Consider the following 24,711-nt stretch of genomic DNA (forward strand, 5'->3'; position numbering starts at 1 on the left):
AAGGTTCTAAGTGAAATGAGACCAAGGCAAGTAAACAGAGGCACAAGGCATCAGGGAAGCCTAAGATGGAGGTGATGGAAAAGAAAAGAAAATTTCCAAATCAAGCCCAACAAATAAGAATCAGAACTTTGCAGATCAGGAAAGCATAGCTCCAGTGAAACACAACAGTCCAGCCATGTAGGTGGGAAATCTGAGATTTACCAATGTTGTATGTTAGGCCTATTCCCTACCATTTATTTAGACCCAGGACTAGGATGGGGGTGTGATGTTTGATGTTGATTTTTTTTTTTGTTGTTGGAGATGTACAGAAAGTCATAGAAGATCAAGAAACATCACAGAATATTATACAAAGAATTGAGTTGAACTTATAGAGCTTACCCCATCCTTGTGGAGATAGGATGATAGACTGTCCCAGAGAGGAAAAGGCATTGGCCAAGGTCTCACAGCAAGTCCAAGACAAAGCTGAAACCAGATCCCAGTCCTAGTAGCCATGTCAGTCAGTTCCTGTGCCCCACAACTGCAGGGAAAGCAGTGCACCTCTATTAGTTCAGCAACTGGATCTCTTCAAGGCAGACAGGACCCTGTAGAGCAGCAAAGAATACTCCTGAAATGAAAAATTGTCTCACACTCTTCTCTAATCCTTCCTCCTCTCAACTTTAATCACTTCCCCCTCCCCACCTTTTCAGACAGTCACAGAGTTTTAGGGCTGGGCCTTCTGGATATTCTTGACTTAGTGGTAGAACTGGATTCTTTGTTGCCTCTGCTCACCTGGCCCTGGCAGCCACAAATGTGACTTAATGTCTTCCGGCTAGAGACCCAAACACAGCTGGCCCCCTGCCACATCCCAGACACACAATAAAGGGAAAGGCAGTAAAGTGCAGGCCTCCTCACTCAGTCCTCATTATGACCTCCGGTTAAAGGCCCAGACAAGATTTTTCTCTTAATTATGCAGACTTTTCAGTGAAAAGGATCTGCACTGTCAGGCTCACAGTTAAAGGTGGAGAGCACTCTGGAGGCCTTGTTCTCCATGTTCTCTGGGAGGTGGGGAATTCGGATGAGAGCCAAACTATGAAGCAGGTATCTTCCCAGAGAAGAAAAGTGAAAGCAGCCTGGGAGGATGAACCCAGGGCTCTGGATTCTAATTCTGCCCCTGTTATTGGCGGACTGGGTAACCTTGGAGAAGTTCTCTGAGCAGCAGTGGGCCGGTTGATAACTGGTGGCAGTTGGCCTCTATGGTGCAGTCCCTGAGGGCCCTTGTGTTAGAGAAGCAAAGGAAGCTGGGGCGCTGCAGCTGACTTTCCTGGCAGGTGAGTCCCTCTTCTGTGTGGCCTTGGAGCAGGAGCCACAGTTCCTGCCTCTATGTCTAAGGGCGGGCCAGTCAAGGTGCCAAGGGGCTCTGCAGTCCCTCCAGGTGCCACAATCTCCCTACCCCGCTTTTCCCCACCGGCCTCAAGTTCTGGGTATAAACTGCCTGGTGGAGGCCAGGGAGCTATAGCGCAAATGCACAGCGACCACGGAAATGGGAGTGCTCGCAAAACCGAAACCCAGCTCCAGGGATCCTGTGAGCCGCATCTGGGCGGGACCGGCCCCAGAGCTGGCGTTGTAGCCACGCCACAACCCGCCCGGCTTCGGGAGTGCGGAGCCCCAGCAAGGGGTTCTGTACCCTCCCCGCCCCCTGCCAACACCACGCCCGCGCTTATTTGCATTTAAAGAGAAAGGCACCAAGGAAAACAGTGGGCGGGCTCGGGCACGCCTTCCCACTTTAGCGATTGGGCTACACACCTGCCAATCATGGCACGGACGCCCCACCCTGTGGTCGTGGAGTCGGGGGTGGGGGGGGAGGGGGAATGGGGGAGCTGCCCAGAGCCTGGGGAAGGAGAGTCTGTGCCGGAGGTGACTGGAGCCGCGGCGGCGGCGGCGGTGGCGGCAGCAGGAGTAGCAGTGGCGGCGCTCTCAGCCGCAACAGCTGAGACTCTGGCCCGGGCCAGAGCGGCGCGGCAGACAATAACCAGGCTGGGATCAGGACCCGGCCGGGTAAGCTTTGCGTACAGCCAGGAGCCTCCGCCTGCCGGCGGTCGGGTACATTCCCGCGTGCTCCGCTCTGGTCGCCTGGAGGAGGGCACTAAAGATTGGGCCGGTTGGGGTCCGGGCCATTCAACGCTTTCCCTCGGAACCCGCTTTGCGAACTGTCCAGTGGGGAGCTAAGCGGCCGCGAGTCCTCAGGGCGCGGGCGACCGTGGCTAGGGGTATGGTGGAAAGGGCGGGCAGGCGGGCAGGCTAGACTGTGCAATGCCTCTGGGCTCTCGAGGGAGGCGGGGATGGGCCTGCACGTGCTGCCGCGCGGTCCCGGGTGGGGCGCCACCAGCCAGAACCCCAAGCTGTGCATTCGTAGGCCGGGAGTTACACAGCTTTGTTGTAGCACATTTGCTGGAACAGCTGTGCTACGCGGGTACTGCTCACCCCCGCGGCCCTGCTGCGGCCCCTCCCCTCTGCTGCGCATCTCCTGCCTCTCCCTTCTCTCTGCAGACCAAGTAGAAGCTCTAGCTTGGGCCCAGTAGAGACCGGCTTTGGCGTGAATTGGGAGATTCACACTGCCTGTGCCCTCCCCAGGGGAGCGCAATTGGGCCTGTGAGCTGCTCACTTCCCTCTTGAACCTTGGTCCTGCAGCCTCAACCAGCCGCACCCCCTCCTCCTGGGCCTCCAGACACATCTGGCGCCCGCCCCCGCTGGCAGGCGGGTCAGCAGCCTGGCTCTTGCAGGTCCTTGAGTTAGAGCAGCAGCTAAAGCTAGTCCTTCGGTTAGAGCTGCAAGGCCGCTTTGTCTCCCCCCTCGCCTCGCCTCTTTTCCCCTTGGAGGGCATTAGCCGCGCTTTTCTCTGCAGCCTCCCATTTTATAACTGCGATAGGCACTATGTTGTGGGAGGATTTCGGAACCAGAGACCGAGAGGGCAGTTATTGTAGTAAGGAACAAACAGTATGTGTGTGAGAGAGCTAGCGAGGCAGCCAAACCCTACAACTTCGCAGTTACTTAAAATACCCAGGCCGCTGGGCCGCTGTCATTGTCTGCTGCAGGCACCTCTGACATTGATGACCACCCGAACATCAGACTTCGCCTGGGTTCCCTGGCAGTGAAGGGCCAATCCCACCAGGCGCACCACAGCCTGGGGCCCCAGGCAGCAGCTGGATTAGCCCCTAAGAGTCGCCCTCCATCTGTCCAGGCTCGCCTTGGAGTGGGCCTCGGCGTCAAGGCTAGCCTTGTCCAGCATACAAAAACCTCCCTCTGCAGCTCTCCCAGCCTACCGCAGCAGAGAGGCATGGGCAGGGCAGAGGGCACTGCACTGTTGAACTCCCTGCCTCACCCTCTGGGATTCCAGCAGAGCCCCCCTACCGCGGTGTAGCTCCCCTCTTTGGGCCCCACCCACTGCAACATCTTCCACCTCTGGCAATAGGCTCTCTTGGCTTTCCTGAGGAACAGGAGGGAGAGAATGACCAAAAGGCTTGGCAGGCTCTTCTCAGACCTTTGATCAACCTATGAGAGTGGAAAGCTCTATGAGCTGCAGGGCTCTTTGAGGTGAGGCAATGAGACCTAAAGAATCCCTTACCTAGGGGAAGGCTAGTTTGGGACCTTTTTGATCCCAGCTAGAACTGCAGATACTACACAACAGTCACCTCTTATACTGTCCAGGCCCCAGCCGTAAACCTGTACTTGAAGGTAGGCTTCTCCTGCCTAAGGCCTTTGCCTCAGTCCAACAGCTACCTAATGTATCTGCTCTGTATAATTCTCTCCCTTAATACCAAAACACACTCACCCTACACACCTCTCCAAATCCTCATCCCTCTTAGGCCCCAGTTTTCAGCCTACCTTCTTTGGTGCCTTTCCTGCCTGCTTCTTCCAACCAATAATGACCTCTTCTTTCTCAGAATTCTTCCAGGGATGCCTGGGTCTCTTGTTCATTTTTGAGCTTAAATTATAATAGGAGGCTGACTATAATTAAATTCCCCTGCCTCTGCTTTGTCTCCGTGATATACCAGATGTCTGGATTCTCTCAGAACCCCTCAGCAGAGTAAATGAAACCTGGATCTAAGCCACAACCCTCTCAGTGCCTAGGAGTACAGAGCAGTTAATGAATGCTTTGGAAGGACTCACTGCCTTTGTAGAGCTTTTGAGAAGATCTTTACCTTTCCAACTTGTGCTAGTTCTGATCCATATGAAAATGACTAGAGTAATAATACTCGAGGCTCAGACATTTACTGAGTATGCCCAATTAGGAGAAGGGGAGCGAATTGTAACTACAAGAGGAAATATATTATGATATATCCCCTCAACAACAATCTCGGGGACTGGACTGCTCAGAATCCAGACTGCATACCTTTGGTTGCTGATTCATAAGCCTGGAGGCAAACTGCCATAGAGAGAGATGAAAGATCTGTATGTACAGGGGGATCATACTGGGAAGCTGCCAGAAAGTAGAGGGGTTTGGTAGGCAAAAGGCCAGCAAAATTAGTAATGGGAGGGGGTGACTGGCAGGCAGTATGAGTAAGGTGATTGAGCTTATTCTGGTTGAAATAGTATGTCTCAAAGGTAGAGAAGAGAATGGGGCCCAGTGGTGGGTGTTTCCAAATGCCTGACTGTGGAATGGCAATGTAATCCTTTTGGGGGAAGGAGGCTTTGAAGAGTGGGGAATTCGGGGATGGGTTGGTATTTTTGTGTATAAATATGCCATGATAAAAACAGAATTGTTGAAAGGGTTTTAGAAAGGTGTCTTAGAAAGGGATTGGAAACCTGCTGGAAGTCATTTAGAGGCCACTTTTGGTCTTCGAGTTGCAGGCAGATTGTCTTCAGAGGGAACTTTCACTATTTCAGCCTATCTTTTGCCTTGATGGGGCAAGGTAGGGACGGCGAGAACATGGAGCCTAAATACTCATGTGGTAGGGGTTGAGAAGTGTCTTCTAGGACTCTGCTGAACCCCTTCTTCTCATCTAGACAAACCTTTGGGAGCACCAATTAAGACCCTTCTGCTTGCAAATGGAAATCCTGAGACCAGAAAGCAATAGGGGCTTTCTTAAAGTCACATTAGTTATTTAGGGAGAGGCTACTGTCTCCTGTGTTGTAGCCTTTTATACTGTGTCACAGTCCCCAGGACCTCCACTTAATGCAGATCTCATTAACTACCTCCCTCCTCTCAACTCCCCCCTCCCCAGTGAAAGCATGCTGATTTAACTTGGGGGCTGCCTGTAGATGAGCCCATCACCCTTTTCATGTCTCTTTTGAGTCTTGGTCTTAGTTGCAGTATATTGGGAGCTGAAATTTTCAGAAGGAGGGAAGATAGTTGGAAGAAGTTGGCAGCTTAATGATTCCCTCCTAGTATAGTAGAGGTGTTAAAAATTCCTCAAGAACTGTTACATTCACATTCTTGTAAAAGTGTGTATGAGGGGAATAGCTCTGCTCCATTGGTCCAGGGAATAATGGAATGAGAAATAACAGCAAGCCTGGCTTGTAGAAACAAAGAGGTTTCCAGTACCCTCATTTAACTGATTTTTAACTGATATTACCTGATATTTAACTGATTTAACTGATTTAACCTGAGGATAGAAGGGGAGATGTCCAGTGTTATTCCATCAATTTTCCTGCTTGAAATCCTGTCTAGGAAGATAAACTAAAATGATAAAGGTTAAGTCCCCAGAGGAAGTATTTTAAGCCTTCCTGTGTCACTCATTCCTGGATCACTCATATTACTACCAGGAAGTTCTTTCTCAAAGCTAATCTGAGCCTCTCATGGTATAGTTAAGACTTTCGTGTGTGTGTGTGTGTGTGTGTGTGTGTGTGTGTGTGTGTGTGTGTGTGTTAGGGGTGGAGTTGAGTTCAGTTAGCTACCATTCCTCTTCTACATAACAATCCATTGGAGATTTCACAGGCATTAAGCCTAAACTCCACCCCAACTTCTGTTCTCTGAATTAAATAATTGCAGTTTTTCATCTCCTGTGCATGTATTAGTGTATCTCCAGCAACCCAGGCAGGGAAACCAGAACCACTGCAGAGGTGCAGATGCCAGCTGAGTTAAGGTGCATTGCTCCCCCACTTCCACTTTGGGAATTAAGGACCATGGAGAAAATGGCCCTAGGGGGTTTGGTGGGGCCAGAGGCAGGCATGCTAATGCTGCTAGGGCCTTTGTGACCTTTTAATCTACATTTCTTGTCCCAGGGTCCTCTTTGCTTTCATCTCCCACAGGTATTTAAACCCCTGCTGGGTTTCCAAGCAGATACTAACTCCCCTTTCTCTAGCCAACACCCTTTAACCCTCACTCCCATCTGCTCATCCCTCCCTTCTGGGGGCTAAGTCTTTTTAAAGGAAGACAGGGCTGAGCCAGGCCAGTTCCAGACCTCCATTTTTCTAGAAATATTGGAAATATTTACAGGCCAGACCTAGTGCATTTTGAAAGAGTAAAATGTTGGGACTAGTATGAGGAATGAGGCCACAATAAACCTGCCTGTAGTAGTGGACTGAATCCAACCAGCTAAGTGCCCAAGCCTCCTAGCAAGTCCTAGGACCCCCAGCATCGACCTAGTGGCCCCCATTATGTCTCCTGATTCAGCATCCACTAGAAAATTGGGCACAGTACCAGCATCTCTCCCAGCCTTTGAGGGCAACCAGGGACAATTGGATCCTCTGCTCCATTTGGTGTTGAACACGGAAAAGATTTTCCTAAGAATACATGTAAGTCCAAAGCATGTAGCCCCCTCCTCCCCCCATTTCAAGACTTCTTCCTCAAAGCACGTTCTCCTTATCCCTTCCTAAGCCTCAGTTTTCTCACTTGACCTCTACACAGGGTAAGGTGAGTAGAGGGAAATGGCTACATGGGAAACTCAGGGGTCTCCATTGTTTGCTTACCCCAGCTGCTCCTCTTAGGCCTTCCTGTCTTATCTTTTTTCCTGAAGTTATCTCCTTTCTTATTCTTTTTAAAATTTTTTTTAGTTGCCAATGGGCTTTATTTATTTATATTTGGTGCTGAGAATCGAACCCAGTGCCTCATACATGCTAGGCAAGTGCTCTACCACTGAGCACAACCGCAGCCCTTCTTTCTTATTCTTCATTTTAGATAGTTGGTGGGGAATGGTGGCGCTTGACTCTGATCTCACGTTCGCTGGGCTAGTACTGACTTAGTGGAAGCCTATACAGACAGGCTACCCACCTCAGATATATTCTCTAAGGAAACTTGGGAACCAGAGAAAGGTACTGTCATTCAAGGTGCGCTGGGTAGGGAGTGGACCTCAGAAGCCTTAAGAGAAAGCTGGGGCATCCAGAAGAATCACCAGGACTAGAGGTGTAGCTCAGTGGCAGAGCACTTTCCTAGCATGAGGAAGGCCCTGGGTTCCATCCCTAGCACTGGGAAAAAGGAAGGAAAAAAAAGATAAGTAAGGCCATGTCTAGGGAGAAGCTGTGTTTGTGTAACCACACTCACAGACTGGAGAGAAGCCCCTGTATATTGAGGGCTGAGGCCAGGAGGCAGCAATGTGAAGCTGAGAAAACTGCAAGGGGCATGTAGGGAAAGCAAGCCTTGAAGGTCAGACAAAAGGGTTTGGCCCTGATCCTGCAGGCACTGCGGAATAATTTGGTAAGTAGAGGAGTGCTGCACTGAAATCAGGATTGTAAGAAAATGAATCTGGCAAGGGTGTGCAGGATGGATGACTTGGGAGGGGTGAGGTAGGGGGAGGGATTTCTGCGTTGCCGCAGGGAGGGACTAGAGGGAGCTCAGCTAAGAGGCTTGTGTCATCTTTAGAGGATGTGGTATGGCAGCTAAGGAGCTGGAGAGGAGAAGATGACTGGAAGAAGCCCCATCACAAGGGCTCTTTATTGTGCCTAGTGACCAGTTTGCTTTTACAGTGATCATCTCTAATCCTTCCCAGGATCCTGCATGGTAGGTCGCATTTTCTTCATTTTATAGATAAGGCACTTGAGTTTCAGAGATGTTAGGTCACTTTCCCAAACCACACAGCCTAGAAGGGGTGAGATGGCATTCCAGTTTCAGACTGGCAAACTAGCTGAATTAGAATTAAGCTGAACCAGCACCATTTGAGATCATGTTGTGTGCTAGATGTAGTGACTGTTAGAAGAAGGAAGGTCCATTTGAGAGAGATGAATGAGACTGAGGCCTGCCAGAATGAATTGAGCAAATCTGTCAAGGGGCTGGTGGGGAATAGGCAGGGAGAAAACCAGGTTTTGGGGTTTGCACTGCATCTGGAGTTGATGATGTGTCCCTTGGAGATGAGGTGCCCTCAGCAGGAAGGCTGCAAATTATAGAAGGGGTTGGTTGCAGGGGTAGCTTAGAAGGGCTTTGTCAGAAGCCTTTCCAGCTCCACCAAAGAGTACCAAACCAGGCAGCCATTGCCTCAGGCCTTGAACAAACTTTTGAGAAAAGGCCTTTGCTATGGGATTTCAAATTCCAGATCATCTTAGAGGTCATTCTCTTCAAATAGCTCAAATTCTTCATCTTTGTTCAAGGTGGCAGATTTCTGTTTGAACTTTTTGGGGATCCTTCAAACTTATTTCCCAAGGAAGTAGGGAGCATAGGGACATGCTCCAGTTTGGGTGTTATAGTGATAGCAGCAGTGCTGTTGAGGAGAGCAGCCTCAGGCTGGGTTGGTGGCCCCTACATGAAGTGGCAGGGTGTCTGGAATGTGCTGGGAGGGGCCAAAATAGCAGCAGCCAGTGAGAACTGGAAATGCTGCAGAGGAGGCTCAGCTCTGGGGTTGGAACAGGGTAGGATGAAAAGGAGAGATGATTGCTCTTGCAGGAGTGAGGAAAACCTTGAAAGTCTTCCTGCTTTAATTGGGTGATTGCATGAGTGGCATGAAATTGGGACTGAAGAAGTCTGAGAGCTAGTGTGGCTCTGTCATATCCCACTGTATGACCTTTGACAAGTCTTTTCCTAAGCTTATACAGTTTCTTTCTCTGTGACAGGGACTTACCATTCACCACCAGGCTTGATTAATGCGTTGCTGGGAAGGGCAAATGGGCAGGTAGGGAGTGCTTTGTAAACTTATAGGTGCCATAAGTAGGTGAAGGAGATCTGATGATTTACATTTTCTTTGATGTTGGTACTCTAAGCCAAGTTTAAAATTTTGAACCTTCTGGCCTGAGCTAGAGAACCTGACTAATTGAAATTTCCAGGTGATTCAGAGCTGTTAGCCAGTAGCTGACTTTTAAGGGTCCTTGAATATTAAACCTGGTTAAATGAGCAAGTAAAGCCCCCTGTAGGATGACTGTATAATCACCCTCACTTTTGGGGACCTGAGAACCAAGGGGGTTGGGGACTTATCTATAGAGCCCTGGGATGCACCCTACTCAATTCTAGGGTAACTTTACTGCTAGAAACTGTTCAACTATAGTTGGAATAAAATATTAATTAAAGTTACTATGAACTTTTGAGCTTCTGCTATGTAATGCATTTTATTTGGTACTTCATTTGAGTTTTGCTGCTTACATAGCCTTAATACGTTGACACTCTCAACAGCCTTGTTTTACAGTTGAGAAACCTGAGGTATAAATATGTGAAATAACTTGCTAGATTTCCCCTAGCTAGGCAGAACTGATTACAGCAGAACTGGGTACTCTCTGGAAGGAGAAGACTTCCCATTCTCATCTTTCTTTTTTACCATCCCTCCTCCAATATACAGAAGACCAGGATAGGTCCACAGTGGGTCTGTTTCCAGGAAGACTTCTTGAAACATGCCTGGAAAACTGAAGCTGGTCAAGGCCATGCCTCTGGAGCTACTGTATAAATCCATATACTTTTTATTCTCTGAACTCAACCTTCCCAATGTTGGCTAAGTTAGCTGCAGGAAGCAGGGTTGGGAGCAGAATGTGCAAGGCTCAAGCTGCAGCTGTTTCCTCCTGTCCAAAAGTATCTCCGGGGCAGGTTTGTGGCTGGTCTCCTGCCTATATTTTGAGTTGAGGGGAGAAGTTCTGTCCTAGTAGCTGACCTTTCACTTGTCCCAAAATGACCTGCGCTGGCCCTGAGAGCTGAGGTGACCCTACCATTTTTAACTATGGCTAATTTCCTTCCATGATAGCAGCAACTGCAGCAAGTGAAGACTATCAGGAACCACAGAGTACTTGGAAGAGTTTCCTTTACTTACCAGTCCACCTGAAACTTAGCCACACTGATTGAGAAGCCTGCAGGTTGAGGGGCCCTGCATTTGGCAGGGACATTTTCTTGGCAGGAACACTGAGGAAAGGCAGCCCCAGCCTATGCAAGCTACATAGTCTGTCCCTTGCTGTTCCTTTTGCTTTCTGTGCCACATCTAGTAAATGCTTGTGGTCCTAAGCCAAGGCAGCATAGCCCATTGAGGAGGGACAGCTTTGAGACCTGGTGGGTTAGCAAAGAAGCCTGGGGCAGAGGTAGTTAGGCAAGGCTAGGCAAGGCAAGGCAAGCCAAGCCTAGCCCCTGTTACCTTCCTTCCCAGTGACCTGTGGGACCCTGCAAAGAGAGAGAGTGTGTGTAGTATGGAAGGTATCATGGCTCTGGAAGGGACAATGCAAGAGAAAGATGGTAAGAGATGGCACAGTTACAAGTCTGGTTCTTGCCAACAAAGATGAACCTGGGCCTGGTTGGGAGGAGGCCCTGAACTAGGGGCAGAGAATATACATCCCAGAAACATCTGCATCCCTCCCTAGTTCATGCACCCCACCACACATACATACACACACACACACACACACACACACACACACACACATGGGCTTTAAACACTGCTATTAATGGAGGACCCCACACACATATTTAAAATGCCCTTACAGTCAGGTCTGCCTCAGCATAATCCAAGGCAGCAGATTCTTCATCTCAGCAAATGGATTTCCCATTTGAATAACCTTATATACATGGTCTCCTGACTAGGAAATAGGTTCTGACTTGGAAGGGTATGATAATAACAGTAATGCTAATATTTCTCATTTACACTTTATAGTTTACAAAGTGTCTTTTGTTGCCCAGCATTGCCTCTGATCCTTACACTACTTCAGTTGGATCTGGGAGGTAAGGACATAGGTAGAGGAGTTATTTTGATCTTACAAATACCTGACGCTCAGTGAGCTACCTTGGCCTATTTGGAGTCCCCTCACAGATGGGAGACTGGCATGGTTTGGAGGTTTGAGCTCTAGCCCTGTGTCATGGCTCCTTCAAAACACTGAGTTGCCTCTGACAGAGAGGGGAACAGTGTAAAGGGCATGGCAAAGCCAGGGTGGTGGTGTGTGCCTTTAGTATCAGTGAATCAGGAGGGTACAGCAGGAGGATCACAAGTTCAAAGCCAGCCTTAGTAATTTAGCAAGATTCTGGCTCAAAATAAAAAAGACTGAGGATGTAATTCAATGGTTAAGTGCCCCTAGGTTCTATCTCTGGTACAAAATTAAACAAACTGGGGTTGGGGGGGTGGAACCTTGGAGAGCTGGCTTCTACTCCTAGGGAGTATGGGAGCATAAGGTCAAAGGTCAGCAAAGGCCCAAAGGGACTGTCCTCCACCTAGAGCATCAAGGTTCTGGAAAGCAGTCCTCTTTATGATTCAGTTTGCTCTGTTCCCAGGAACTCCAGCCTCAAACCTGGTAGGACAAGTCAGCTTTTGATTCACAAGGATATCTAGGCCCATAAATTTTTTCACTTGGCCCTTGAGTCTTCCTTGAGGCCCAACCACACTTATTAGTCTGACCGACACCTTCCACTCATTCATTGTCATGTCCATTCCCTCCAGCCTGTCAAAGCTAAGACTGAATGCTTCCTCCTCAAGGCAGCTTTTCTGAGCCCAGGGAGTATCTTTCTGCTTTTCATATTTATCTATGGGTATATTAACAAGGTATAGAAATGAGAATCCTGCTGCCCACCTTAAGAACTAACAAGGGCTAATAAAGAAAAATGAAATTATGTCATTTGTAGGAAATGGATGGAACTTGAGAACATTATATTAAGCAAAATAAGCCAAACTCAGAAGGTCAGGGTGTTACGGACATCTTGGTCTTTGTCCCTGATGCCAATCTGATAACAAATATATGGTTTTTTGAGAACAAGGAAAAAGTTTTATTGCTTTGCTAGCTAGAAAGGAGAAACATGGGACTACTGTCCCAGAGGCTGTGATTCTGCCCATTAGGGGAAACAAGTGGTTTTTGAAGAGGGGATTCAAAGGCTACATTCCATGTATTTTGTGTCAGTAATTGTAATTCTCCTGTTAATCTGGGAGAGAGCCATTTCTTAGATCTACTGGTCATCCTTGAAGTAACTTTGCTCCTGTGGTGGGTGTGTGCTCAAGGGTGTGTGTCTTGGATGGGAAAGAAAGGTAATCCTGTTTCCCTGAGATTAGGAAGGGGAAGGGAGAGAGGAAGAAAAAGAAATGTGTTCATTTTTAAAAATAAGCCTCAGTGGCAGAGCAGCAAGGGCTATATTCAAAGCATAAAGTACACCACTGTTACAAAGGGTCCTATGATTTTTTTTCCATATGTGAAGAGGAAAAAGGAAAAGAAGGGTGGAGGGTGGATGTACATAGCGGGGAGATGAGTAGAGAAAAGGGACAAAGGGGAGTGAGTAAGGGAGGGAAAGGAAATGCTGGAGAATGATATTGAGAAAATTATATTGTTATATTATGTGCATGTACAAATGTCTAACAAATTCTATCAATATGCACAACTATACCAATAAAATATGAAAAAAATGATTTTACAAGATAAGATAATCTCATTTTTAGTTCTAAGCCTAAATTGTAGGAATAGTTTCAACTGCAGATAAGTTCTGAATAAATTCTACTGTTCTGTACCTGTCTCAAAAAGTTTTTTTAAAAAAGTAACAAGAGTCATTCTTTAAGGCCTGCATCATTTTATGTCTTCAGATTCTTACATATAGGATTCTCTCCCTGTTGGTCTAGGCAATCCCAAAAAGCAAGAGGTAGGGGTCCCTCTTTTTGGTCTGTTCTGTAGCACTGGGCTCAGTGCCAGTCACTAACTGAATGCTCAAGAATTATTTGTTTCACTAAGTCCACAGAAGGGAATACAATTTCACAAACAACCCCTTTGCTGCCACCACCATCTCCAGTAATTTTAGGGCTGAAATAAAAACATATATGCTATGGAAAATGGGGGATTCAAATTGATGATAGGTCCCATATTCCTGTTAATCCCTGGAGTGGAGAACTCTAAGTGATTGTGTGTGTTTATATGATGGTTTGTGTCTGGGGGTTGGAAACATTGTCTATTATGAGGCTGTTGGTTGAGGACCCATTTGGAACAATGTGATGTCAAGCAATCTTGCATAGACAAAACTGTAATAACCTAAGCAAATGGCAATGTGGATCTCTTCAGAAAGGGAATCAGATGGGTTTTGTTTTTTGTTTATTTTCCTCTTTTTCTGGATAACCAGTCATTTTATTCCTCCAATTTTGATATTAATTTCTGTGAAGTGCTCTTTATGGAAACTTGGCTCAAACTAATGATTCTAGTGTCAAGCCAACCACAGCACCATGCACAAAATTAATGTTTGGAAGATAGGACCTAAGATTCTAGGAGTTCTAATGAGGCCAGAGGCTAGAGTATTGTTGCCATCTTCTCTTCTCCAGTGCTGGTCCACAATTTACCACTGCAGGTGAGTGTGTGCCATATTACTATAGCAACCAATCACAGGGCTAGTGTGCTGGCCAGCTGCTCCCAGGACTTCAGTGGTCTGTTTTTCTCTTGCTCTCTCACTCCCAGCAGCGTTTCTGCCTCTGCTTCTCTCACCCTGGATCCCCCTGTCTGCTGGTGGCTCCCTACAGAGAGGGGTTACACTGGCAAGGGATTTTCCAGGGAGGGGATCATTGCATATTTGCAGACTGATTACTGATCCAGCAGTCAAATGGCTACAGTCACTGAAATACACCATACCTAGTATGGAGTCAGGGTATGGTGAGGTGTGTTGGGGTGTGTCATCCCTAGCCCTTTTTATGCCCCTTGTATTGGTACTTGGGTTTTGTGAGGTTTTGGAGCCTGGGCCAGAAGGGTGGCTTGTATCAGGTTTACTTGCTTAAAAAGCTGTTGAGAGTCTATCTCCTAGGCCAGGAGCAGGAATCATATAGTGCTGTGCATTCAAGGAGTTCCCTTCCTAGATAGGGAGTTAGGGTTGGTCAAAAATAATGAGAGGAGGAGAACGTCTGCCTCTTGGTTCTAAAGTGGAATCTGGGTTCCAGTTGTCAGAGGGCAATAATAAAATCTCTTCCCAGCAGGACAGCTGATAGAGTGTCTGGCCTAGGTCCACCCCTCACATAATGTATATGAGGGGGTAGCCTAGAGAGTGCTGTTCCTGGGCCCATCACATCATCTTAGTGGGTCCTGTGTTGCAGCCCTGATCTGCCAGTCTGTGAAGATCCTTTTCAGGGGCATGGTTCTGGGGCAATTTACGGAGCACATGGATAGGAGGTGAAATTGTTGGTCTGCTTTGCTTCCTAACTCCAGGCAAAATGTCTGTGAGAGCCTAGGCTAATGTAAGATTGTGGCCTAGATCCAGTAAAACCTAGTGAGGACTCAGTGAACTGTTATGCTAGATGTGTTTCCAAAATTTTGTGCTGTTAGAGCCAAATCAGTATTCTCCCTAAGCCTATAGCACTTCTGGGCCTTGCACACATCTGCAGATCTCCTTCTTCAGTGCTTCCCTGAGTTTAAGGTCTGAAGGGAGTGGACTAATAAGGGGGTACCTGGTGACAACTGCCTGTTGCTCAGTATAGGGTTTCACTTCCTTGGGGCCTGTGAGGGGGCTGGCCCAGTGAACCAAGCATATGGAGTGGATTAACGTTTTCCCCACATTTTCCCTTTCTTTCTGGTTCCACTCAAGCCTGAGACTATAGACACCTGTGAAAACAAAACCAGCCTGGGTGTTTGCTCACCAGTCTCTCTCTCTCTCTCTCTCTTTGTCTCTCATTTCTTCCAGATCCCACTGTGATGCTTCCAGACGGATGATGTTATAACAGCACCTGGAAGCCTAAGACTGCATTTCCAGCTAAACATACCTGAATTGTCCACATCACCATGGAGACCCGGAAGGATGAAGCTGCTCAGACCAAGAGAGAAGCATCCTCTGGAGATATCCAGGACCAGGAAGCAGAGAAAGGAGCCAAGAACAAGGCAGCTGAAGCAGCAGAAGGGCCAACCTCAGAGCTACCCTCATCTGGCCCAGGTAGGCTGAAGAAAACTGCCATGAAACTTTTTGGTGGCAAGAAGGGAATCTGTACTCTGCCTAGTTTCTTTGGAGGGGGACGAAACAAAGGTTTTGGGAAAAGCAGCTCCAAGAAGGGTCTAAGCAAGAGCAAGACCCATGATGGCCTGAGTGAAGCAGACCGTGGCCCTGAAGACATTGTCAGTGAAGGAACTGGCATCTCCTTACCTTTGCCTGAGTCACCCTGCCGAGTTCCCAGCTCCCAGAGTGCCCATGGGGCTTTGGAGACAGGCTCCAGACAGAAGACCCCTGTGACTGGAACCATTGAAAAAACAGGGGCTGAGAGGGTTCCCTCTGTGCCCAAGCCAAAGAAAGGCCTAAAAGGCTTTTTTAGTAGTATCCGCCGTCACCGAAAGAGCAAGGTTGCTGGGGGTGAACAAAGTGAGCCAGGAGCCAAGGAACCTGAACGGGCCAGAGCAATGTCTCATGAATATGCAAGCTCAGCCCCTCTGCCCTTCTCTGAGGAGACTGCCCAACACCCTAGAAAGGATAATGCCAAACCTCATGATACCCCAGGGCCAATAATTTCTCTAGCACCAGAGTCTTCTTCACCAAATACTGAGAATACAGCCTGTAAAAATCCAGAAAAACCCAGTACTGGGATCTGTGCCTCAGTACTCTTGCAGCCTAAGCCAGACCCTGAAGCCAGTAACATAGACGAACACCACAGCCCGGAAACAGGGGAAAAGATGGTGGCAGGAGAAGTAAATCCACCCAATGGCCCTGTGGGAGATCAGCTGAGCCTCTTGTTTGGAGATGTTACATCCCTGAAAAGCTTTGACTCACTGACAGGTTGTGGTGATATTATAGCAGAACAGGACATGGATAGTATGACAGATAGCATGGCCTCTGGGGGCCAGAGGGCCAACCGAGATGGTACCAAACGAAGTTCCTGCCTGGTGACTTACCAAGGAGGTGGGGAAGAGATGGCCTTGCCAGATGATGATGATGAGGAAGAGGAGGAGGATGAGGAGGTGGAATTAGAGGAGGAAGAAGAGGAAGTCAAGGAAGAGGAAGAAGATGACTTAGAATATCTGTGGGCAAGTGCCCAAATGTACCCAAGGCCTAATCTGAACCTAAGCTACCATCCCACTACATCTCCAGGCCACCAGGGCTATGTGCTCCTTGACCCAGCTCGGTCTTATCCTGGCCTAGGCCCTGGAGAACTTTTGACTCCTCAGAGTGACCAGCAAGAGTCTGCCCCCAATAGTGATGAGGGTTATTATGACTCCACCACTCCTGGATTTGAGGATGATTCGGGTGAGACCCTAGGGCTTATCCGCAGGGATTGCCTCCCCAGAGACAGCTATAGTGGAGATGCACTATATGAATTCTATGAGCCAGATGACAGTCTTGAAAACTCCCCACCTGGAGATGACTGTCTTTATGACCTCCATGGTCGCAGCTCTGAGATATTTGACCCCTTCTTGAACTTTGAGCCCTTTTCTTCCCCCCGGCCACCTGGGGCAATGGAGACAGAAGAAGAACGGCTAGTGACCATCCAGAAGCAGTTGTTGTATTGGGAACTTCGTCGGGAGCAGCTTGAGGCCCGAGAGGCACGAGCTCGAGAGGCTCATGCAAGGGAGGCTCACACCAGGGAATCCTATACCCGAGAGCCTCATGCCAGGGAGGCCTATGTCCAAGAGGCCCACAGTCGGGAAGCTCATGTCAGGGAAGCCAGAACCCGAGAAGCTCAGGCCCGAGAGGTACGTGTTAGAGAGGCTCAGGTGCGAGAGACCAAGGCTCGGCAGGAGAAGCCCATCTTGGAGTATCAGATGAGGCCTTTAGGCCCATCAGTGATGGGTCTGGTAGCAGGGGCATCAGGAACCTCTCAGAATTCCCACCGGGGAACCACCTCAGCTTTCCCTACCACTGCAAGCAGTGAGCCAGACTGGAGGGATTTCCGTCCTCTGGAGAAGCGTTTTGAGGGAACCTGTTCTAAGAAAGATCAAAGTACTTGTCTAATGCAGCTCTTCCAGAGTGATGCCATGTTTGAACCAGATATGAAAGAAGCAAATTTTGGAGGATCTCCAAGGAGGGCCTACCCTACTTACTCACCTCCTGAGGAGCCAGAGGAAGAAGAGGTTGAGAAGGAAGGAAATGCCACTGTAAGCTTCTCGCAGGCTCTGGTAGAGTTCACCAGCAATGGAAACCTTTTCTCCAGTATGTCCTGCAGCTCTGACTCTGACTCCTCCTTCACTCAAAACCTCCCTGAGCTGCCCCCCATGGTGACCTTTGACATCGCTGATGTAGAACGAGAAGGGGAAGGCAAGTGTGAAGAGAATCCTGAGTTCCACAATGATGAAGACCTTGCAGCCTCCTTGGAAGCTTTCGAACTGGGCTACTACCACAAGCATGCCTTCAACAACTACCGAAGCAGATTCTACCAAGGTCTGCCCTGGGGTGTAAGCAGCCTCCCTCGATACTTGGGACTACCTGGGATGCACCCTCGCCCTCCACCTGCTGCCATAGCACTCAACAGGAGGAGCCGCTCCCTTGACACTGCAGAGACCTTGGAACTGGAGCTCTCCAATTCTCATTTGGCCCAGGGCTACCTGGAATCTGATGAGCTTCAGGCCCAGCAGGAAGATTCAGATGAAGACGAAGAGGACGAAGAAGGAGAATGGGGCAGAGACAGTCCCCTGTCCCTCTATACTGAACCCCCAGGGGCCTATGACTGGCCTGCCTGGGCTCCCTGTCCTCTACCAGTGGGACCAGGCCCTGCCTGGATGAGCCCCAGCCAATTGGATGGGTCTTCCAGCCAGTCTCCATATGGGCAGGCAACCTGTTGTGTACCTCCTGTGGCCATTTCAATGTCATCAGGGCTAGGGCCAGAGCCAGAGCCAAGAGCACCCGGGGAACCTGGGCCTCAGCTAGCTCGGCCTTCACACTTACCTCTGCCCATGGGCCCTTGCTATAATCTCCAGCCACAAAACTCCCACAGTGTGAGGGCCAGGCCTCGAGATGTGCTGCTGCCTGCTAATGAGCCCAGTTGCTCCTCCAATTCTGGAGGTTTCATTCCCAGCTCTCTGCCCCAGACCAAGCCTGTGGGCATCACCCATGGCATTCCTCAGCTTCCTAGGGCTCGACCTGAGCCCTCCCAGCCTCAGCCCAGTCACTATGGAGCTTCTAGCCTTGATCCGTCAAAGGAGAGGTCCAAGCAAGGTGCCTCTTTACCCACCAGCTGTTCATCCACTGCCGTGAATGGAAATTTAGCCAAGTAGTCATCATCATTTCTGGAGTAGGGGCATGGGGCCTGAGCATGTGAATGGGGATCAGGGGTTGGGCAGAAGGGTGGGGGTGGGGGTTGCTGTTTAACTTGAAAATCCTTTTGGCCAAGGAAAACTCCCTGAGTTTCACCTTTTTTCCCCCTTCCTTCTCTGCCATCTATGGCCACATTCAGCTGAAGTACATCTGCCCAGGGAGGCTGCTGCTTCTGCGCTCCAGTTTCTGCTTTTGGGGTTCCTTCTTGTGACCCACACAGATTTTGGGATGCTATAATTTTGTGCCTATTCCAGTTGCCAAGTTTGTGATCATATATATATATATATATATATATATATATATATATATATATATATATATATGAATGATGCATCCTCAATGCAGGCTATACCCTTAGCATCCCCCTATTCTCTCCCCTTAGTAATTAATGAGCCACTGATGAGTAGCCAAGTCTGTACTGCTTCTCATGCAGAGACAGGGATTGGGGTGGGCTTGTTTGCTGATAGCAATGTGAAGTTATGGTACAGATCCTCCCTACCCCATTTCCTTTCAGCCTTGGCATAGCTGCCACCATTACATCAAATGACTATAAGCTATTTGTCCCAGCTATCTGTCCTTAGAGAGGATCAAGTAGCATGTGTCTCCCTGCATATTGCTGTGGACTTTGGCATCATGATCAGATGGTGGCCTTTTAACTTGGCCTGCCATAATTTGGAGAAAAACACTAAAACCTGTAAGGGACTGACTAATTTTCCCACATGTGAGCAGAGGACAAAGCAAAGTTCTTTCATGGACACTGCCATAGAGTCTTGAGCTCTGGAAAAATAGCAGTTTTTTTTTTTCTTCTCTTGAGCCTGTGACTGCTTGAGTTGCAGACACTTTTGAATTTTCATTTTATCTTCTAAAGGAAGTTTTTGTAATCTCATTGCAAGGAACATGGTCTTTTAATTGAGATAAGGGAAGAGAAGCAACCTATATTAGGCTTGGCTATAGGGCTTGGGGTTTTGTGGGATGCAGGAGAAAGAGAGAGAGAGAGAGAAAAAAAAAAAGAAATCTGTTTGTCCCAGCCAGCAAGGAATTAAACTTCAGACTGTGGAGCTTGAAGCAACTATGCTTTTTTAGCAGGGAAAACTACTTCCCGCTTTTCTCCCCAAACCAAAACGTTCTTTAAGCCTTGCCTACCCCTTCATTTGGATGCTGTAAAGAGGCCCCAGGCTTGCACTCCCAAGACAGGATACCAAAGGCATCTCAGCTGCTGTTCCAGGCTCTGAAGAGCTTTCATCTTCAAATTAGCCAAGTCCTTAGCATCATCAAAGGAGCAGGCTTCTTGAGAGGAAAGACTGACGTGCCCTCACTCTGCAAGCTGCAGGACTCTGATTTGCCTGGCATTTGCAGCCCTTTATGAAATGAGTGGCATCCTCCCATTTCCTGCGCCCATGCAATTTTTATATTAAACTAGGTTGGAAATACTGCTGGCGAAGAACTTCTGTTAAGAAGGGATTGCAATAGGCTTATCTTGTGAGGCTCAACCTCTCTTAATCAGCTATAAGAGGGGTTCTCTAAAATATGGAAATGGCATATGGAGTATGTTTTTGCCTGGATATGGTGACCCAAATTATGATTCTTACCTCTTCTGCCCCTCACCCCACCACATCCCCCAGCCATCTTCATGCCTGGAAAGAGAAGTCAACAGGGCTTGAGCCATTCTTAAGATATGGCAATTTAGCTTGGGAACAGATGCTGTTGACCCCCTGAGTCAAGGTGACTTTGTGGGCAAATTGTTCCTTAGTCAGGGGTTGTATCCAGGCTGGTCTTTGCGACCATTTCTGATTGGGGTTGGCCCCATGTCCCTCCCAAAACAGACATACCTGCTGCTAAAAGCTACACCTGGAAGTACCACATGTGTTTGCATGGCACCAACACCACCTCTCAAGAGACCCAGACCAGCTCTCCACTCTAATTTTGGCTACATTTTGAAGAAATCTATCGCCATGGAGCTGGAGAATGGAAGAGGGTGAGGAAGACCCTCACCCCAAGCACAGCATTCTAAGAAAGAAGTGCCCAGATTTTCACCATCAGGCCTCTTAGCAAAGCTGCTCTGAAAGGGTAAGGATGAAATTGGCCTGGCTGTTTGGCAGGAAGTTAACACTCACCAAATGCCTTTACGACAGGAGAAAACCCACCTCTTGCCTCATCCTTCAGGGCAGCTTGAGCTCCTGTCTGCATATGGACTGTGCCAGCCGCAGCAGGCAGTAGAGCTATCATCAGCGTCCATAGCACGCTGGAAAAGAGCCACCAGCCTAATCTGGGGAGAGGAAAAGGATGTGGCCAGCCTTTGGCCAAGGGCTGAGAGTTGCCCTCAGGTTTGGGAGTGCAGCAGGATGTGCTACCTTTAAGGGGAATGGCCATAGCCCTGACACACTTTGCTGGGCTTTAGAAGGTCATGCACCACAGAATAGTACCTGGAGCTGAGTAGGAGTTCATGGTTTAAGACGGTGTTGCATGCCTGCAAGTCCCTTCACTGCCCTGGCTAGCCCTGGGACAAAATCCTCACCACCAAAAGTGGGGCAGTCAGGATACATGGCTGCAGAAGCAGGCCCCTTTGAGTTGATGGAGCTGAGGAGTTCATGGCTAAGTGTAAGGTGCAACCTTGAGGAGGAAGGAGGACTTCGCTAGGGTTTTGGGTGATGGCAGCTCAGGTTGACAATGGGAAAACCAACCAAGTTCTCGGCCTCTCCCCAAACACAGGCTAGTGCTTGCTTGGCTCGCACCAAATATGCACCAGATATCATGTCCACACCTCCTATGCTATGACCAGATGAACACCATTTCTTCATTGCAGGATCCTGGGATAATACTTTAGGATGTGACTTCAAAGGAAGATGTAACTAGAGAAGGGGTAGCCACCCTCATCTTGCTACCCAGTAGGCCTGTCTACTGTCAGATAGTTCTGATCCTGAGAATCCCAAATGAAACTGGTCCCTGGGGGATCAATGAATGTGGATAGGGAAGGCCATCTAGCAGGCCTCTCCCAGGGCCAGGATACCAATTTCTTGGTGCTTTAGAGTCTCCAAGGAAGTACTGCCTTGGTGCCCAGTTAGAGCCAGCCCTGCCCATCTGGCTTTAACTTAGGTACCAATGCCACAAGCCTCCCAGGATAAAGGCTTCAGTAAACACCAGTCTCTCTCACTCCCTCAGTGCTGTATCAAGGAGGGAAGTAGCTTTCCACACTCAGAAGGCTGGTTGTGTACTCTCATCCTACTGCCAATGGCTTTTCCACCTGTGCCACCACCCCACCTGCCCTCGGCCCCCAGGCCCAGTTGCTAGAGGGAGGCGTGGGGAGGTTAGCTGGGAGACTTTAAATTTACCCATATGTATGTTGCATCCAATTGTTTTTAATATATATATATCAAAAGTCAATTATCTATTTTTGTATTGTTTGCATTTTATATTCATGGAAAACAATGTTTATCAATTGTTCTTTTCTGATATATTTTATTTTTAAGCGGTGCTGTTTACAGTTTTAAACAAAACAAAGATGACACAAAAATCGCTGCTGCTTGTGCAGAGGGCTGGCATCTCAACTGCCTATGGCCCTCCCTCTCTCCTTTTTCCCCACCCTTGCTGTATCACACTGTTCGTTCCCTCCCCTCATGATAAGGACAATGAAAGATGTCCAGGTATCTAAGAAAAATGCCAGGTGAATCAGGTGTGTGGAACCTGGTAGACAGTGTGTTGTTTTCTGGCTCTATGTTTTTCTTTTTGACCCTTTCTCCCCCATATGTAGACCTGAGAGTACTCATGTCTCTTGTTTTTACTTTTTTTCCCTACTTATGTTTTGTGCTTCTGTTTTGAAACCAGAGTGCCCATGTTGTGCTATTTGTCATATCGAGTTTCTCCAAAGGAGCATTTTGGGAACATTCTCCATCCAGTAAGGAAGGCAAGGGATTTAAACCAAACCTTCTTTCCTCAAGAAACTGGGGGAGACAAATGGCAATGATGTGCACACCATCAGGAATTAATCATCTCGTTGAGGAAACCCTTGCATGGGACTTTCTAGAAGCTCAGTAGATTGTGACATCTGCCCAAAAGAGACTCTGGGGAACTTCTTTACCCTTCTTGCTGCTTTGGGGGAATCTCTCCTCCTACCATTCCCCTCCCCCACCCTGCTCCAACTCACATGTGGATGGTACTTTGAGGACCAGTGACTGTCAGGGTGATGGCTTGCTGGCCTGATCCCCCACTTTTCCATCCTAGAGTCACTAAATTAGAAAATCCACATGGCATGTATATGTGTGAGGGTTGGGTCTATTAATAGGCGGGTCTTTAATTATTATTCTTGTTACTATTGGTGCTTACTTTCCCTGCTGTATACGGGGGTGGGTGGGGGGTCAGAATACAGGAATGTATATTTAGGTCATGTTAAATAAAATGACTGGGGGAAGGAGGGAAGAAATTAGGAACTGCAGTATGTCCTCACCCCAGGTAGAAGAGTTCTTTCTCTCCCAGTACATAATGGGAAGTGTGTGCCTGAATGGCTCCTTCCCCATCTCTGAGGCATCACAGAATAACCTGAGCTGTGACCACTCCTAGTTCTCCTTGACATCTGGATATCTTGAAGCACTGCCTGTATGTTACAACATATATTTCTTTTGCTGAATGCTAATAAAATTCTGGGTTCAGGAGGGACCCCCCAGTCACTAAAATGCAATCTTGTGGTTTGTTCCACAGTATCACGCCTTTGATCTGTGGTTGGTGGGTTTGCCTTTGAAGGTAAATTGAGAAACCAAGAAGGGTGTGGGCACCCAGAAGTGGAAAACAAGCCAGAGGAGAGGAAATAAGTTCTTCATTCAAGCCATACCCTGCATCCCAGACAGATTTTATGGCAGCAAACTCTCCATCACACCTAGAGACCTGTCCCTGAAGTTCCTGTGCATTGTCATGGGCTAGTTAGCCATCTCAAGTTGGCCTGTTTCTGCTGCCTCCTTACCAACTAAGAGATGGCCACCTCCTGCTAGTTGGTCAATGAAAATGATGTGTCATATGGAGGGATGGATAGTCAGGCCAAGCTACCAGAAAGGCATCCTTCACCTGGGCCTATGGGCAGAGATGCTAGCCAGGTAGCTGCCTGCATTTGGGCTATGGGACTACAAAGAGGAATATAGCTTCTGCCCCTTAGTGCATGACGTTATCTAATGGCCCACCAGAAGTATAGCACAGCAACAACTGTCACCTTGGGATCATATTCTGATTTCACAGCCTGTCCTAATCTAAACAGGAATCACTTGCCACATCCTATTACCCACAGAAACACCTACCTGGGCCACTGACCAGAAGAAAGTGATTGGGTTCATAGTTTTAGGTTCTCTGATCTAAACTCTTATCCTCGACTCCTGGAAAGCAAGGCTATGAGGCACATACTGTGTGGGCTTCCCTGGGTTTTCAACTGCAATTTCCCAACTGGCCAGAAGGCGTTAAATAACAGCTGCCTGATTGCCCTGTGAGCAATGCTGCAACAGACAATGGGTGGGGATCTTTGGGTCCACATAGACCAGCAAAGTATTTTGGTGGCCGCCAGGACCTCACAAATCGAGCAAAGCAAAATAAAAAGAAGTTAGCAAAAAAGAAGCTAATGGAAAGGGAGTTGATATTTCACACACACACACACACACACACACACACACACACACAAAAAAAAAAAAAAAAAAAAAAGAGAAAGATGATGATTGTTTTGTCCTGGGCTGCCCAGGGAGGAAAGGGGCAGGAGTATTGCTACGGGAGCTTTGGGAGCAAGACCCTTTGGAGAGGTACATCAACTCTTTTTTTTTTTTTAAATGTGGACTTTTATTTTTAGCTTCATAGCAAAATTGAGCAGATGCAAAGAGATTTCTTACCCACCTGCCATGTTCCCACATATTACATCCGTTGGATATTCATGGGGATGGTAAAGTCAGGGAAGCCTGGGTTCCTGAGCTATTACTTGCCCTTAAATCAACCAGACCATGGGCAATTCTCTTCTCCTTTGCCAGTCAGAATATTAAGTTACCTCAGGGTGACACATTGAACTTTTACAGCTAACTAAGTCCAGTTCATGCCATATTGTTTCTAAGTTGACCTGAAATGGAGTTCTATTAGTATTTTTGTGGTACCCACATGACTCTGGAACATTGGACCTATTGGAAAAGATGGGTGATAAGAACTTGCCCTGCTTTGCACCGACAGATGGCTACTTTCAGTATAGCCCCCCTGGAGAGCCCTTTGCAGTGCTG

At 48.1% G+C, this 24,711-nt stretch overlaps 1 protein-coding gene across 2 annotated transcripts; it reads left to right on the top strand.

The window, feature by feature from the left end:
• The first annotated feature begins 1,857 nt into the window (after positions 1-1,857).
• AMER1 (APC membrane recruitment protein 1) lies at positions 1,858-23,130 on the top strand. Of its 2 annotated transcripts, none has more exons than XM_081278377.1 (2): positions 1,858-2,034; positions 14,933-23,130. In XM_081278377.1, the coding sequence occupies exon 2, from the start codon at positions 15,031-15,033 to the stop codon at positions 18,439-18,441; it is 3,411 nt and encodes a 1,136-aa protein (XP_081134503.1). In that variant the 5' UTR covers positions 1,858-2,034; positions 14,933-15,030; the 3' UTR covers positions 18,442-23,130. The 2 variants fall into 2 exon arrangements, with proteins under 2 accessions (XP_081134503.1, XP_081134504.1); XM_081278378.1 differs by lacking the exon at positions 1,858-2,034 and adding an exon at positions 2,076-2,246.
• Positions 23,131-24,711: the final 1,581 nt, after the last annotated feature.

The sequence above is a fragment of the Spermophilus citellus genome (genome assembly GCF_964194105.1).
Source record: "Spermophilus citellus genome assembly, chromosome: X".
Lineage (NCBI taxonomy): Eukaryota > Metazoa > Chordata > Mammalia > Rodentia > Sciuridae > Spermophilus > Spermophilus citellus.